Source organism: Meles meles, chromosome 4, assembly GCF_922984935.1.
Source record: "Meles meles chromosome 4, mMelMel3.1 paternal haplotype, whole genome shotgun sequence".
NCBI lineage: Eukaryota > Metazoa > Chordata > Mammalia > Carnivora > Mustelidae > Meles > Meles meles.
This window is the reverse complement of record NC_060069.1, coordinates 10,673,715-10,689,216: the sequence shown is the minus strand read 5'-3', so window position 1 is coordinate 10,689,216 and position 15,502 is coordinate 10,673,715. Positions and strand designations below refer to the sequence as shown.

General features: G+C 42.1%; 1 protein-coding gene across 6 annotated transcripts in view; it reads left to right on the top strand.

Moving 5' to 3' along the window:
• The window catches only part of COL6A5 (collagen type VI alpha 5 chain), a 145,669-nt gene that overhangs the window by 83,880 nt on the left and 46,287 nt on the right, over window positions 1–15,502 (top strand). For all 6 annotated transcript variants that reach the window (XM_046002243.1, XM_046002242.1, XM_046002244.1 and 3 more), the window contains exons 18-28: window positions 1,129–1,191; window positions 2,097–2,162; window positions 2,609–2,662; window positions 6,532–6,567; window positions 7,053–7,115; window positions 8,826–8,888; window positions 9,944–10,006; window positions 11,345–11,407; window positions 12,857–12,907; window positions 13,028–13,063; window positions 14,457–14,519. In XM_046002243.1, coding sequence (XP_045858199.1) covers window positions 1,129–1,191; window positions 2,097–2,162; window positions 2,609–2,662; window positions 6,532–6,567; window positions 7,053–7,115; window positions 8,826–8,888; window positions 9,944–10,006; window positions 11,345–11,407; window positions 12,857–12,907; window positions 13,028–13,063; window positions 14,457–14,519 — 621 coding nt within the window. The remainder of the gene's footprint in view (window positions 1–1,128; window positions 1,192–2,096; window positions 2,163–2,608; window positions 2,663–6,531; window positions 6,568–7,052; window positions 7,116–8,825; window positions 8,889–9,943; window positions 10,007–11,344; window positions 11,408–12,856; window positions 12,908–13,027; window positions 13,064–14,456; window positions 14,520–15,502) is intronic.

Below are 15,502 nucleotides of genomic sequence, written 5' to 3'. Positions count from 1 at the left end.
CAGTGGTGTGGAGGATGTGTCAGAGATGACATAGATACAAGGCATAGATGAGAGAATCTGGAATAATCAAGGTGAGAAGTGATGAAGCCTTCAAGTAAAGCAACATCAGTGAGAACAAACCTAAGACATACTAAGGACATAGCAGGGCCCGGGCTGGAATAAGCAGTCAGAGTGCAGGATTTAAGAAAGTACTCCTGGGGCGCCTGGATGGCTCAGTGGGTTAAGCCACTGCCTTCGGCTTAGGTCATGATCTCAGGGTCCTGGGATCGAGTCCCACATTGGGCTCTCTGCTCAGTGGGGAGCCTGCTTCCCTTCCTCTCTCTCTGCCTGCCTCTCTGCCTACTTGTGATCTCTCTCTGTCAAATAAATAAATAAAATCTTAAAAAAAAAAGAAAAGAAAGAAAGTACTCCTTCTCAGAGATATGCAAAGTGTGTCTCCCTAAATTTTGCACCCTAGGTGACTTGCTTCTCTCACCCTAGTTCTGTCTCCAGGACATAAGATCTCTAGATCTAGGTGACCAGAAAATCAGGAAATGAGGAGTCAGTCAAAATGCCTTCAAGTGCCCTGGTTTGGCCAATCTGAGTTGGGAACACTTGACTTTGAGGTGACAAGTGGAATACTCCTGTGAAGGTTTCCAGTGGGCAATTTAATTATAAACATCTAAAGTTTCTAGACTGGCCGCGATGTCCAGTGTAATACTCACTCCCAATATATGACAATTTAAATTCAAATTAGCAACTATAAAAAATTCTGCTCTTCATTCGTCCTAGCCACATGTCATGTGCTCAGTAGCCACATGTGGCTAGGGACTACCATATTAGACAATGCAAATATAGAGCATTTCTATTACTGCAGAAAAGTTCTGTCAGATGGTGCTATGCTAGATCATGAGAACTTTCCCATTGCTCAGCATCCCTATAGATAATTCTGACCATAGACCTAAAACTGCACTGAGTACTGCCTAAGAAGTCTGAGGAAACTGGCTGGGAGAGAGGAACATGGATCATTTTGTCCGATTAATTTTCTTGCCTCCAAAACACACATTTGACATTTTAACACTATTATAAAACCCTCACAAGCTAACTCAGAAGCTCATATTCTTTTTTTTTTTTTTTTTTTTTTTTCAGGGCAGCCCAGGTTCCAGAGGTCCCCCTGGGGGATATGGGGAGAAGGGCTTCCCAGGAGATCCTGTAAGTTACTTGGGTCTAGTTGACTCTGAATTGTGTAGTTGCTCCAAATTCCTCTCTCCTTTCCCTTGTGTCTCCTGCTAAGCTGTCTTGGGATCTGGAGTAGTAGCTGCTGACTGAGAAGTAACTGCTATGGAAAAAAATCTGTGTGCATCTGACCTTGGCTGATTATATTGGAAATTTGGAACTGGGAACTAAGGTTCCATCCTAATTATCTTTAATGTTACATTGAGACTTTCAAGTTCATTTTGGGGAGAAATTTTTGCAATTTTACTTATTGGACTTCTAATCTTACAGATTCCCTATTTATAGACTTGATCAAAAAGGAATCTTATTACATCTCTAAGGGAGTATCGTAAGCATGTTTGGACTAGTGTATCAGTGAAGCTGCCAATACAGAGAAGAGAAAATCATCATGGTTTCATCAGACAGTCATTAGCAAACACTCTTAAGATTTCATTTGTCACCAAACCCTCTTCATTCAAACTTAGGGAAATATTATTTTCATTTTTTCAAAAATCTATGAATTTCAAATATGGAGAATTTTCTCTCATTTTTCCTCACTTAACCCAAATTAACACAAGATAAAACCAGAGGAGGAGACAAACCATAAAAGACTCTTAATCTCAGGATACAAACTGAGGGTTGCTGGAGGGGAGAAGGGTAGGAGGTGTAGGGTGGTGGGGTGATAGACATTGGGGAGGGTATGTGCTATGGTGAGTGCTGTGAATTGGGTAAGACTGATGAATCACAGACCTGTACCCCTGAAACAAATAAAACATTATATGTTAATAATTTTAAAAAACCAAATTAGTTTTCTACTTTAAAATTGTGCCATGGTATCTGAAAAAAAAAAAAAAAAAGCTAATATTTCTTGGTTCTAAAATCCTTTTTAAATCTTCCTCCAGGGTAATCCAGGACAAAACAGTATCATCAAGGGACAAAAGGGCTCCAAAGGAGAACAAGGAAGACAAGTAATTGGATCCATTTTACATACATAGCATCTACAAATCTATTTATATATGTATGAATAACTAATTCTGTTACTGAGCTGAGACTTTCATAAAGTCTAATTAATTGCTTAGTAAAATATGGAACCCTTCTATAATTGAATAACAACCCTAAGTTCACATTTGGAACAGCCTTATTTCCTGAAACAAGACACATCTGTAGTGGGTTATACTTCCACGGGTAAAATTATTAAGTTTCTGGCAGGTTATATTATATGGGGAAACTGGTAGTTAGCAGTGCACGTTGCTATGCCTCTCTAACAGATACAGACCCAGTAGTGTTAATATGCAGATAGATTCTAGCATGACACATTTCTTCTGCTGTTTTAATAGTGCATGAAGTTTTTATGCCGATGTAGTTATTCAGAATCTTATGCCTTATGATCTTGGGGAAACAATTATATTTCTAGGGTAGAGCTGGACAGAAAGGGACACCAGGCAGCCCTAATTCCAGAGGAAATAGGGTAAGTATGTTCTGTGAACATTTATTTTCCCTCCTTTTCCCCGGAAGGCGCCACAGAGGCATTCACAATATTTGCCAGTGCCGAGTTGGCTGGCCCAGGGCTGATACTTCCGTGCTGTTGTCATCTGGGGCCAGACGATGAGCGGGGCTATGATGTGCTTTTATAAGATGGGTCAGAGCAACCTTGTTCTCTACCCACTAGATGTCAGTAGCTCACTCCCCCCAAGCTGTGACAGATAAAATGTCTGCAGATTTTGCCGGATGTCTGGGATGAGGGTAGTGGGGAGTGAGGGCAGAGGACAAAATCACTCCTTGTTGAGAACTTCTGTGACAGTCTGCCTTCCTCCTTCCGCCTTCCAGAAGCTTCTGAATATCTTTGGAGACAGTCGGTGCCTCTAACACGAAAGCCCTCCTCCAGTAGCTTAGCATCTTTGGGCTTCTCTAAGAATATGAACTGGATAAACATACTCTCTTTCTCTTCAAGTGTTGCCGATGGGAAAGAAAAGTCACTGATAAATTATTCCTGAATGAACCAAAACACTGGTGACTAGGGCCAAGCCTGAGGCAACCTCCAGACTCTAGGACAACTTTGTAGCATCTCATGTGATATCAAGCCTAAAACAGGGATATTGGATTTTCCCTTCTTTTTTAAGAACAACCAAGAAATCACTTTTTTTATAGACTACTGAAGTAAGAGGTGACATTTCCAATGTGTTAGGAAACCTTTTATTGGGCGCCTTGGTGGCTCAGTCAGTTAAGCGTCTGCCTTCGGCTCAGGTGGTGATCCTGGTGTCCTGGGATGGAGCCAGGGTCCGGCTCTGGGTTCTGTGGAGAGCCTGCTCCTCACTCTGCCTCCGCACCTCCCCCCACCCTCTGTCTCTCATGAATAAATAAATAAAATCTTAAAAGAAAGAAACCCTTTCATCATGCACTCAGAATGGACAGTATGAAAAGACAATAATGCACAGCACCCTAGATCTATTTGACCCTAAGCTTTGTTCAAGAGGGAACCGAAAATAGTTGGCTCTTTTTCTATTCCAGACTTGGAGTCTTATCACCTTGAAGTCGGTGGCTGATTGCCTTTCTCTCTGGAATAGATAGTGGAGGAATGTGTTTTAATTCCTTTTGCCTTTGTTTATCTTGACTCATAGTTCTTAGGGATAAGATCTAGTCAGATGGCTTAGGCTTCCTGGTGCTTCTGGTAAAAATTCTCTGGGACTCTGCTGTCTTCTCCCTATGCAAGAATTAAAATTAACCAGAGGAAGCAGCAGAGCAGCAAAATACACTACATGAGATAAATTTTTAAAGAGAAGTACGTATTTTTGTTGGTTTAAGAGAAAATACTCTTAGTTTGAGAGAGCTTTGTAACTGTCACCATCAACCAAGCACGTTTTGAAAAGAGATGCTGGGGTGGGGTCGGGGTTTACTACTTGGACAAACCAGCCAATGACTTGAAGTCACTTCAGAGACGGGAGGCTCTCAGCGTCCCTCTCCGATCTTCACCGGCTTCCCCACCAAGCTCCTGCCTTTGCAATCACTTTTCTTCTGAATTGAACAAGGCAACGTGAATCTAAAACAACATCAAGCTTTTCTACCTCTTCCCCCAGCTCTCCGGTGAAGGCCAGAATTCTCTGTGAGGGTCAGAGGATCTTGAGTAGATAGATTCTGAGAACACAGAAACAAGCGTGTAGGACACCGCCTCCTCTGTGACGGAGCCAGTTTATGCCGGTTAGTTGGGCCAGCTGTTGCCAAAACGGTGGACTGATGTACTGAGAACCAGACAACTTGAACCGACAACATTACAGGCCCCTTGTTTTTGGCCTGCCACACACAAAAGCTTGTAAATAATAGTACTTTTAGCATTTATTCTGTGCCGGGTCCTGATCAGATCACTTTCAAATATTAAATCCTCCTTAAAAACCTACTAGATAGATACTGTTATTATAGCCATTTTATAGATGAGAATAATCAAGAACCACTGAGCAGCTTGCCCAAGGTCAGGATAAGTAGCAAGTGGCAGAACTTGGGTTTGAACCCAGACGGTCTCACTCCAGAGTCCAGGGTCCTGACCTCCTGGCTAAGGCTTATTGCATAATTATTCTGCACCACACAGGCTTTAAAGGGCAGCGTCGAGCTCAAGAGTGCCTGACTTCTAAAGACACGTCCCTAACCACTGTGCAATATTGTCTGTATACAGAATAAATGCTCTTTTACCCTTTTTTTTAATTATTTTATTTTTTTTTTAATTTATTTGACAGAGAGAGATCACAAGTAGGCAGAGAGGCAGGCAGTGAGAGAGAAGGAAGCAGGCTCCCTGTGGAGCAGAGAGCCCGATGCGGGGCTCGATCCCAGGACCCTGAGATCATGACCTGAGCCGAAGGCAGCGGCTTAATCCACTGAGCCACCCAGGTGCCCCTCTTTTACCCTTTTTAATGGAGTTAGGACATCACAGGGTAACAGTGGCCTCAACTTCCATTTGCTAGTTCTCTCTGCTTTCGTATGTCAAGAGCTCTATTACATACATCAAGGTACAAAGAGCTGACAAGGTACAATGGGTAACTTCTCCCAAAGTGCATTTGCATTGTGATAGGAGAGTCCCTGAATAGGGGAAGCAGAACCCCAGTGGAAGAATTCCAATCATCAGCCAACCTGGTAGAGATGATACTTGGTTAGGAAGTTCATTCAAAGGAACTCCAGAAGGTAGGCAGTTGAAAGAAAACCGATTCTCAAATAATTTCCATGGCTACCTTTCTGAATGCATGAATAGAATTTTAAAATTTATTATTATTATTATTGATTTTTTTAAAAATTTAAATTCAATTAGCCAACATATAGTGCATCATTAGTTTCAGGTGTAGTGTTCAACAGTTCATAGAATTTTTTAAAAGTCTTTGGAAGGACACGTGATATAATGAGCACTGGGTATTATATGAGACAGGTGAATCACTGACCTCTATCTCTGAAACTAATAATCCATTATATGTTAATTAGTTGAATTTCAATAAAAATTTTTAAAAAATGAAGTCTTTGTCTTGTACCTAAAGTAGTCATAGTCGTTTATCACAAATTGATGGTTGAGATGTTCCACAGCTTGCTCAAAGGGGCAGGGGTAAGGAGGCCATGAAGGTACAGATTTTATTGTTGCTGTTTAGGGGGAAAGAAGTTAGGATCTAGGGTCTGAATCATCTGCGTTGATCACTCGCTGGAAAGGACAAGTTGTGGCAAAGGAGCCACTAGAGGGAGAGCCTGAGCTTGAATGTGGAGATCACTTCTGGTTACGTGCAGATTCCCAGCGTCAGAGATCAGCCCCTTACTCAGACGAGCATGGCAGTGCCATTGAACCGCCATGTAGTTGAGCAGACCCACAGCCATTTCCTTCTTGCAGAATTCCATGAAAACAGACCTCAAGTGGGCCCATAAGAAGCAATGAATCTCACAATTTCTACTCTCCCCTGAGACACATGCAGGGCTTCAGACAGAGAGATGGACAGGACACAGCTTGTCCTCACTTAGGAAGCCTCTGACCAGCAGACAGCACTTTGTGGGATTTGTTGAAGAGGGGAAGATAGAAGACGGGTTCTTCAGAATGATTCGATTCTCCAAACAGCCTCCCGAATAATTGTCAGAGGCAGTTAGACGAGCTGGATCTGTAATGACTTTCAGATTGGCTTTCAATCAATCCCCCAAATGTTAGTCTATAATGAAGTGCCCAGTGTGAAAACTTGTCTTTGGAAAGTGCCTCAGGGAAGCCATTTTTGTGAGCTACTCATTACTTATGTCTGTCAGGGAATCAAACAGGCTGGTCTGCCTCTAAAGGATGCTTCATCTGGATACATACACAACACTAACACTTTGCCTTTTCTGTTCCAGGGAAGGGAAGGCCGAAGGGGGCCCCCAGGTGCCTCGGTAAGTATCCTTTACTTCCTGCCTTCCATGGTAGACGGTCCAAGGAGGTTCCTCACGTGCAGATGGCCCTGGGAATGAATGAGCATTTGACAAGGACATTGTAGGAGGTGCAGAGCATTGGACATGGCCCCACCAATGGAGGGAAACACTAGTTCAGCTGCCAGAAACGGGATAGGCCTGGCCTAAGGCAGAACCCTCTTCACAGACACCTCTTAGACCAGAGGACCTACTGTCTGTATGCCTGCTTTTCACCCACACTGCGAATCGACTGCACGAGAGTGCAATTCTTTACTATAATCAGAAACGATCTTATGTTCATTTTTTAGTATGTGAAAGAGTAAAATCCTAGGCCAAGTAAGGGGTGAGCCAAGATTCAGTCACAATAGTACCCATGTACTACATACTTTAGTACTAGATAGTAAAAGGAGAGAATGTATAATGGAAACTCTGTGGAAAAGTATTAACACTGAAAATTCATTCACCAGGGGGAGCCGGGAAATCGTGGACCTCAAGGTGTTCAGGGAGCAGACGGATTACAAGGCCCACAGGTGTGTTGAAGAATTTCCTAAATATTGATAAATAATGCTGAGTTATCCCGATGGGAAGAGGGTTAGTAGTTCTGTATAAAAATAAATGACTGAGAAATGTTTACTCTGCTCCCGCCTTCCTCCATGGACCATGTTTCTGGAATTCTACATTTCCCATCATGGGAGAGAGATTTTGTTCCATCAAACCTGCTCCTATTTTGAACAGAGGAAATGGATGCTCTTGCATTCATCACTGTTGTTATCAGCTTATTAGTAATAATGAATTATTAAGACATTAATATTATATTAGTAATGAATATCAGGATCAACAAATTGGTTTTTCTTAATGGAAGAACTGCACACAGATCCCATGAAGGAAAGTTAGGAATTGGAAACTGTTATTTAACTCATCTAAAGCTAATCCACACAGAGTGAGTATCCTTTTAGGGGGCTTTACATGAGCCATTTTTTTCTTGGCCATATCATTACTGATATGAGCATTGGAATCTGGACATCTCTGTCTTCCTTCCATGTTGGAGATATGCTGGGGTCATCCCTAGGTAATGGCCTTGGAACACAGAAGTATTTAGTTACCTTATGGGTCCCACTTTAAGCCAGAACTTGCCTGGAAGGTGTGCATAGACCTGAAGCCTTCTCAAGAATTCATTTTTCTTTTAGGAGGTTTCAGATGATTCACACTAAGGCAGAATTTGCTATTCTCTTGAGGGCTCTGGGGTTCCTAAACCAAGCCACCAGCTAGCAAAACCTTTAGGTTAAATAACCATGGGATCAGTCCTGATCTATCCCCAGGCTTTATAGGGAAAGGGGTGACATTACCTCAGCTACTCCAGGGTCCCTTTGATACTTAGGGAGTGAACCACATCTAGTCCAGTGGGTGCAATCACCATTTGCACTGGGCAGCTGGGGCCATTTTATAGCTGGTGCTTTGGCGAGAGCAAAGTTGACCAGCACCTCTAGTTTTTTCTTCTGTGTGAGAGATCTACACGTGTATTGTGTGGTAAATATAGTAGGTACATATGTATTTGATAGTAAACGAAGTAGAAAATATGCTTACATTCCTCCGCTAAATGTCCTTTTGTGGGATCTTGAAACAACTTTGTTCTCTCTTTTACACATTGATGGTGAGCTCTCTGGCCCAGGTAACCTGCCCCAAAGAATCCATCTGACTGTTGTTTACGTTTTACTTCCTTCTTCTAAGGTTTTATTTCTCCCTTTGGTTTCCTTTCCATATCTCCCTGTCAGAGTGGGATGACCTCTTGGACGCAGGCAGGGATTCCTTGATAAGTTCTGTACCACTGAGTCTGGTCCTCCCTTCCATTCCTATTGTAAGATATGCTTAACCTCAGAGTTAAAAGGCTACTTGAAGGGGACACCTGGGTGACTCAGTTGGTTAAGCTGCTGCCTTTGGCTCAGGTCCTGATCCCAGGGTCCTGGGATAGAGTCCTGCATCGGGCTTCTTGCTCAGCAGGGAGCCTGCTTCTCTCTCTACCTCTACCTGCCACCCTGCCTGCTTGTGTTCTCTCTCTCTCTCCCTGACAAATAAATAAATAAATAATTTTTTTCAAAAAGGCTACTTGAAGGGTTGGAACAGTGCCTTTATGTGGACGTGTTTCAAAAGTACATTTCCTCTGCTCCGTTGTACCATGTTTCTTTTATTTATTTTTTTATTTTATTTTATTTATTTATTTATTTATTTTTTTAACACCAAAGGGGTTAGATGGAATTCCTGGCAGAAAAGGAGAGAAGGGAAGCGAGGGGCATAAAGGACCTCAGGTGAGTGACCCAGGAACCTTAGAGTCAGTGGCCTCCAGCAACACCATTTATTCTTCCTCCAAAAACATCATCTTCTGTACTTTATCTTATATTATCTACATATGGGGTATTTTATTTTTCAATTAACTTGGGACAGACTTGGGACAAAAAACTGGGGACAAATTTTTAGCACAACTCCGATTCCTCGCACGTCTCTTAAGCCCTCCTCTCTCTCCTTCACTGGTGTTTTACTGAGAAGGTACAGACCCACTGCATCAGCCTGAAGAAAGCATTTGCAAGAATACGAATTGTGCGGACTTGTGGACATTTCGAAACCCAGTATACTATTCTGGTTTTTCTAAATTTTAAAAATCTATCTGTGCCACGCATTCTCCGTTGATTGTAGATATTTGAAATTGACTCTACAAAGATCCCTCGCTACCCAAATTGATTTGATTTCTCAGTTCAGCTTTGAATTCACCCTCTGAATCTATCTGGCCCCGAGTTTCTGACAGTGAGTAATAACAGTTGGGATGGTGAGGGATTCCTATAAAAAATGTTTGGAACTGCTCAGTTCTTCAGCTCCAATAGCGGGAGCTCCGAAGGCTAAGGCTAGGAATATGTGTGTTTGCCCAGTTACACGTCCTAGCATGTTTGTGGAGGATACTTTCACCCATTTGCAGATTGGGACCGAAACACATTCTGCTTTGGACGTGTGCATGGCACAGTGCACGCAAATGACAATGTCTCGTCCTCACACAATCAGTACCTTACGACAAATCAGCTGCACGTAGAACTAACATTGGTCACGTCAAGGGCACCTTTTCTGTTTCTCACTAAGGCCCCAGATGGACCAGCGGTATCCCCGCAGAGGAAGCCTTGTGGTCCTCTACACAGCACTATACCCTGAGTCACCTGCTTTGTGGCAGATGTCTCTCCCCGCTGGGTGGTTGGGTCCCTTGTTAAGGAGGCATCAAGGAGCCGCTGGAAATGACATGAAGAAAACCAAAACTAATCTAATGGGTTTTCTAAGAATTGCTACAGGGCCAACATATGTGTCTCGCAATTTCATTCAGGGCTCCTCCGGGCCAGTGGGAGCTAAAGGGAACATCGGAAGTCCTGGGCCTTCAGGGAAAAAAGTAAGTGTTATATCTTTAAGATGTCAAATACTGAGAAGAAAGTACCTCCCTTCTTTTCTGGATTTCCATGGTAATTCCTCACATGATCCAGGCCCCATCAGCCACCCACTGGCTTTCTGCTGATACATTCTTTAGCTTCCATTGAGCAAAAAATTTCTAACTGCTTATCTCTTCCCTGAAATGGCCCCATTTCACTAGAGAGACAGTGATCTCATACATCAAGAAACGACTCTGAAAAAATCTCTTCACCTCCTTGGTGTCCTGAATGCATGAGTGTGCATGAGGACGGAGTCCAGCAGGGGGCGGAGGGGTGTCCAGACTCAAATCTGTGCATAGGGTTCTCTAACTCACCCGTCTGTCTCTGATGTAGCTCTGTGGGAGACTGTCAGACTGCAGACTGTAGGCCCATTCAGAAGTCCACTCCCCTGTTTCAGACCTCTCAAGGAGCTCCCTGCTCTGGGGCCACCTTCTTGGGCCCGGCACCTACCTGTGTGGTCACAGTAGGGGCCAAGCTCAGAAGGGCCCCAGGCTTGGTTTAATGCTGTGCTGTCACCATTTTAGAAGTCTCCGTATTTGAGGATGGGGCCTGTGCTTTTGTGGTGCACTGAGCCCCATAAATTATGCAGCCGGTCTTAACCTTCCTGGGGCTCTTTGGAGAATCCAAACTCTAACATAGTTGCGAAGGCCCTCTGATGCTGTTCAGTTCTGAGGTTTCAGAGCTCTTCTCCCTCCTGCCTGCCTGCCCCAGGCTTCTCCCCAATGACTTCCCTCTACCCAGACTGTCCTCGCTCCTCCTGAGTCCTTCTTCTGGCTCACCTAACTCAGCCTTCAAGCCCCAGTGTTCCTGCTCCTTTCCTTCAGCCAGCCCTCCTCCCTAGCCCCGCCAAACCCAATTCAGAGGCCCTTCTCCTTGGCTGCCACGGGCCCCCGAGTTTATAACTGCCCTTCTAATCATCTCTCTTCCCAACCACACTATTTTTGGCGAGGCCAGGACCACATCTATCTTGTTCGACAATTTATTTTCCAGGACAGTAAATACGTGTTGGATGGGCAAACACATCAGCCAATGAATTGACTTACCCTGGAGTAGATTTTCCACTCTTTGCCTTCTCCTTCCATCCTTGCATCACACGGGGAAAGCAGGGCTTGCACACGGCCTTGGGCTGTGCTGCTGTTTTCTGCTCTCCTTTGGACACATCATCACCTGTTTCCTACACGCATTCTCCTTGCTGAGCATTGAGCCCTCACTGAGAGGCTTGAGTCTCCCTTCGCAACTTCCTGTGGTGGGAGCCGGGTTTGATATTACTGATCCGAAGCTCTTCTTGTCTCACTCACTAGGGAGAACCTGGAATTCTTGGAGATCCAGGGCCAGTGGGGCAAGTCGGACAGAGAGGAAGACAGGTATGACATTTTAGGACCCTTACCTTTCCACTGCTCCAAGTGCTCAGTTCTGTGGTAAAGAGAAGGGGACTGATGCCATCAGCCTAAGCATCTGGGGTATTGAAAGATATTTTAGAACCTCCTAGAAAGATGCACTTCTACTCCCTGCAGTTCTCATTCTATAGCTAGTCTGACTGTTAAAGCAAGGGGAAACAGCCAGAGGGAAAGGGCGCACGCAGAGAGGATAATGGATAAGTCATAGCTGGACATTTCAATATTTTCACAACCGGTACGGCCATATAGACGCATGGCGATTGAAAAACAGCACTACCCACATTTCTCCCTGTCTTGCAAAAGTCTAGGACAACAACAAGAGGGGAGTAGAGCCAAGGAATGAACCAGCTGTTCTAGTGGCTCTGGCCATTCCAGGGTCTCTGTCCACAGAGCAGCTGATATAGGAAACATTTTTTTCCTTTCTTTTCGAAAATAATGTTTATTATAAGGGTTACATGTAGAAACTGTAGAAAATTTACCAAGCATAAGAGATGGGAAATAGGGAAGAAAAATTACCCATCGTCTCACTATTTTGAAATATATGTTAACATCCTAGTGATACCAAAAAAAAAAATCGCTCAATTTTCCCCTCTTACCAGTGTATCATGAGCATATTTCCATGTCATTACATTACTTTTAATAGCTTCAAAATATTCCACTGAATGGATATACTTTAGTTCATTTGGCCAATCTCTTGCTATTAAATACCTGACTTGTTTTCATTTTTTACTGTCATTAACAGCACAGCAGTGAACATTCTTGTATCTAACTAAATTTTTAGGCAAAAATCATAATTTCTATGTAGAAATTTCTAGAAGTAGCATAACTGGTTCAAAGAATATATGCCTATTTAAGTGAGGCTTTGAACTCTTTTACACAGTGGCCTCAGGAATATTCAAATGATATACGCCCCCATGTGTTACGTAGGAGAATGCACGCTTCAGGGCATCCACACCCACGGTGGGTTTTGTCACTGTCTTTTTTTGATCTTTACCAATTTTATTAACAAAAAATAGCATCTCCTTACTGTTTCAGATTGCATTTCTTTGGTTACTAGTGAGGAGGACATTTTTCCATATGTCTATCAGCTGTTAGCAATTCTTCTTTGGGGAAATTCCTCAGCTGTGTCCTTTCAATCAGCTCCTAATATTCCAGGCAAGTAACTGTCACTGACTCCCTTGGTCCTGACTGGCCTTCCCTCTGCTTCCTACAGTGTTTGCAGAGCAGAGCTGGCCAAAGTACCAGGGCACATAGCAGGAAGTGAGGAAAACCCAGCAACACTCATGTCCCCAGAGCACAAGATCACTGATAAGGCCCCCTCTACCTGGAAGCCCCTAGTGCTTATCTCCTGCTATCAGTATAGATTGCAATTAAGTTTCACTTTTGAGGGATTAAAATGAACTGGTATGTTCACAGGGAGATTACGGCATCCCAGGCTATGGTCAAATGGGACGAAAAGGAGTAAAGGTAAATATGGAAAGTAATTATTTCTTTAATTGACAAAACAAACCTAAATAATATAAGAAGAAATGATCGTACTGCAGGAGTGGCCTGTTGATCCATTATGTTCTCTTCTGCTAATTGTAGGGCCCAAGAGGATTCCCTGGAGATATGGGTCAAAAGGTACTGTGCACATGACCTTGTTTTGAAACTACCATGATCTTAACTTTCTACTTGAGAATTAAGGCTAAAAAAAAACCCAAAAAAGTAAAAAAGCAGGACAGTTGTTGTTCCAGGACTTCAGGAATAAAGGATGATACTTAACTACTATGGATCTTTAAAATGGAAAAGACTCTCCTGTCCTTCATTGTCTGATGTCCCTGGTCTTGAAACTCTACCTCTAGACATCCTCTCCAGTCTAGTCCTTCTGTCCTCTTGATTTCTCTGCCTGGAGAAACTCATTTCAAACTCTTGGATTCAGCTATCACTGTTTGTTCTTTGTCATTGTGGCCTTTGCTTCCCATTGCCTGGAAGGTGACAACATTCTTCTCATGGTCTCCATTTCCACCTTCTCCTGCTTCAGTTAGTCCCAAACACTGCTCTTACTTGGTGTCTTCCACAGTGTGACCTACACATGTTCCTCTCCCGAACAGTTTCCAGAATTCCTCATTGCCTCCCAGATTGAAATCCACCTCTGCATTCTGTCACCAGGCACACCTTCCATTTCCGTCTGAGCAGCTCCTGTTCTGCCGTTCTTATACACTGGAATTCGGGATTGAGATAGAGAGATGGATTTCTTTCTTTCTTTCTTTCTTTCTTTCTTTCTTTCTTTCTTTCTTTCTTTCTTGTCTCCTATCCAGAAGAGTGTCTCCCAATAGTTGGTCCTCAAATTAAAATACAAAATATGGATTATAAGAAATTGAAGTCCAATCAAATCAAATCAACTATAGGAAAACAGCCAGTTTTTGAATCTTCTTAAAAGTGCTTTGAATGGTGGAACTGCCAGAAGAAATTCTTTCCTTAACTAGAGAAGAGTGCAAGAGAGAACTATATAAATAGCTGTTAGGACAAGAGTTCTCTCTGTAGAAGACCAATTTTCTAATTTACTGATAAAAGGAGAAAATTAGCATATTTCAGTTTAGGGATAAACATGAAATTAGTTTTTTGATAAATAGGTTCATTTCCTACCAAGGTCAGAGTAAATTTTTTTTTTTTTTACTTCAGCTTTTTCAGAAGTGATTCATGAATTTAGGAAGTAATTAATTTAGTATTTTCTGTAGTTAATACTCCATATGTTTTCCCTGATTTTCAAGCATTTTTTTCTTTAGATATTTTTAAAAGCAGATTGGGTAGATATTGCCTTGATATTTATTGCATAAATATTTGTATTCTTAGAAAATTAAAAATAGTTTGGAGAATAATTAAGTTTATCAATGACTGAGTTCCAAGTGTCATTAAGGTGGCAATGTTTAAGATACAGTATAGTTATAAGATCAATTAAGTTTTAGAGAGAATTATTTTTATTCTTTCATAGCAAATATTTTAATATATTGATTCCATATATCTGAATCCTTAGGGTGCTGTTGGTGATCCTGGAACTCCTGGGGGCCCTGGACCTAAAGGATTTAGGGGATTAACAGTAAGTGGCTTATAATTCCAGAAATAATAAATGTTTCTTTGAAGACCCTGGCTTTTATGTGTAATAATAAATGTGGATTATTGATCTAACCCAGGGGCATCTGAAATGCCACTCCCGGGCTATGTGACCTTTACCACACCTTTTCAGGGTCTCTATTTCTGTAACATGAGACTTGAACTTGACACTAAAGATCACTTTCAGCTCTAAAACTCCATGGTTCCATGAATCTGAACTATTTTAAAGATTTATAGATTGATAACTGGCTGTTCCAAGAAATGTCAGTGCCTTCCAATATTTTCTAAGGCATATATTAAAGCCTAGAATATTAACCCTGAGCGGAAATGCAGCTGACATCTTCCCACCGTGTCCCTGAGAGTTTTCGGACAATTCTACCACCCATGACCAAGGTCATCTCGGGCATTCATTTTAAAGAAGGCTGTTGAGATCTTCTAATAAGCCAAGTGTAGAGTAAAATGTTAGTTTTTTTTAAAAAACAAAACGCTGAGACAAGCATCTTTTTACTTTGAAGTGGGAGTGTATGTAATATCAGTGGTCATTATCAGCATGAAAGATGCAATTCAACTGCTACTTTCTATCCAGCTGGATAAATTTCATTAGCATCCATATCCATCACCTTGAAGTATGGGAGTGACACAGCCCACCCGTGTCCTCTTATGTATGTGGAGAATTATTTTTTGTATTAGATCCTTTGCAGATGGGAAGTTTTTAATTAGATCTCTGTGTGCCCTAGTATATTTGCTTTTTTTTTTTTTTAGCACCAATCCTAGCTTATGACTAATTTAGATTCAAATGTACAGCCAGTGCCAGAGCAAAGTATGTCACTAAATGGAGAGGCTAAGAGGGAACGGGAGGTTTTCCAGTCGTTAAGAATGGCTATTTACACTATAAGTGTATTTATACACTTATAAGTGTATTTATACACTATAAGTGTATAAAGTGTATTTATACACTATAAGTGTATA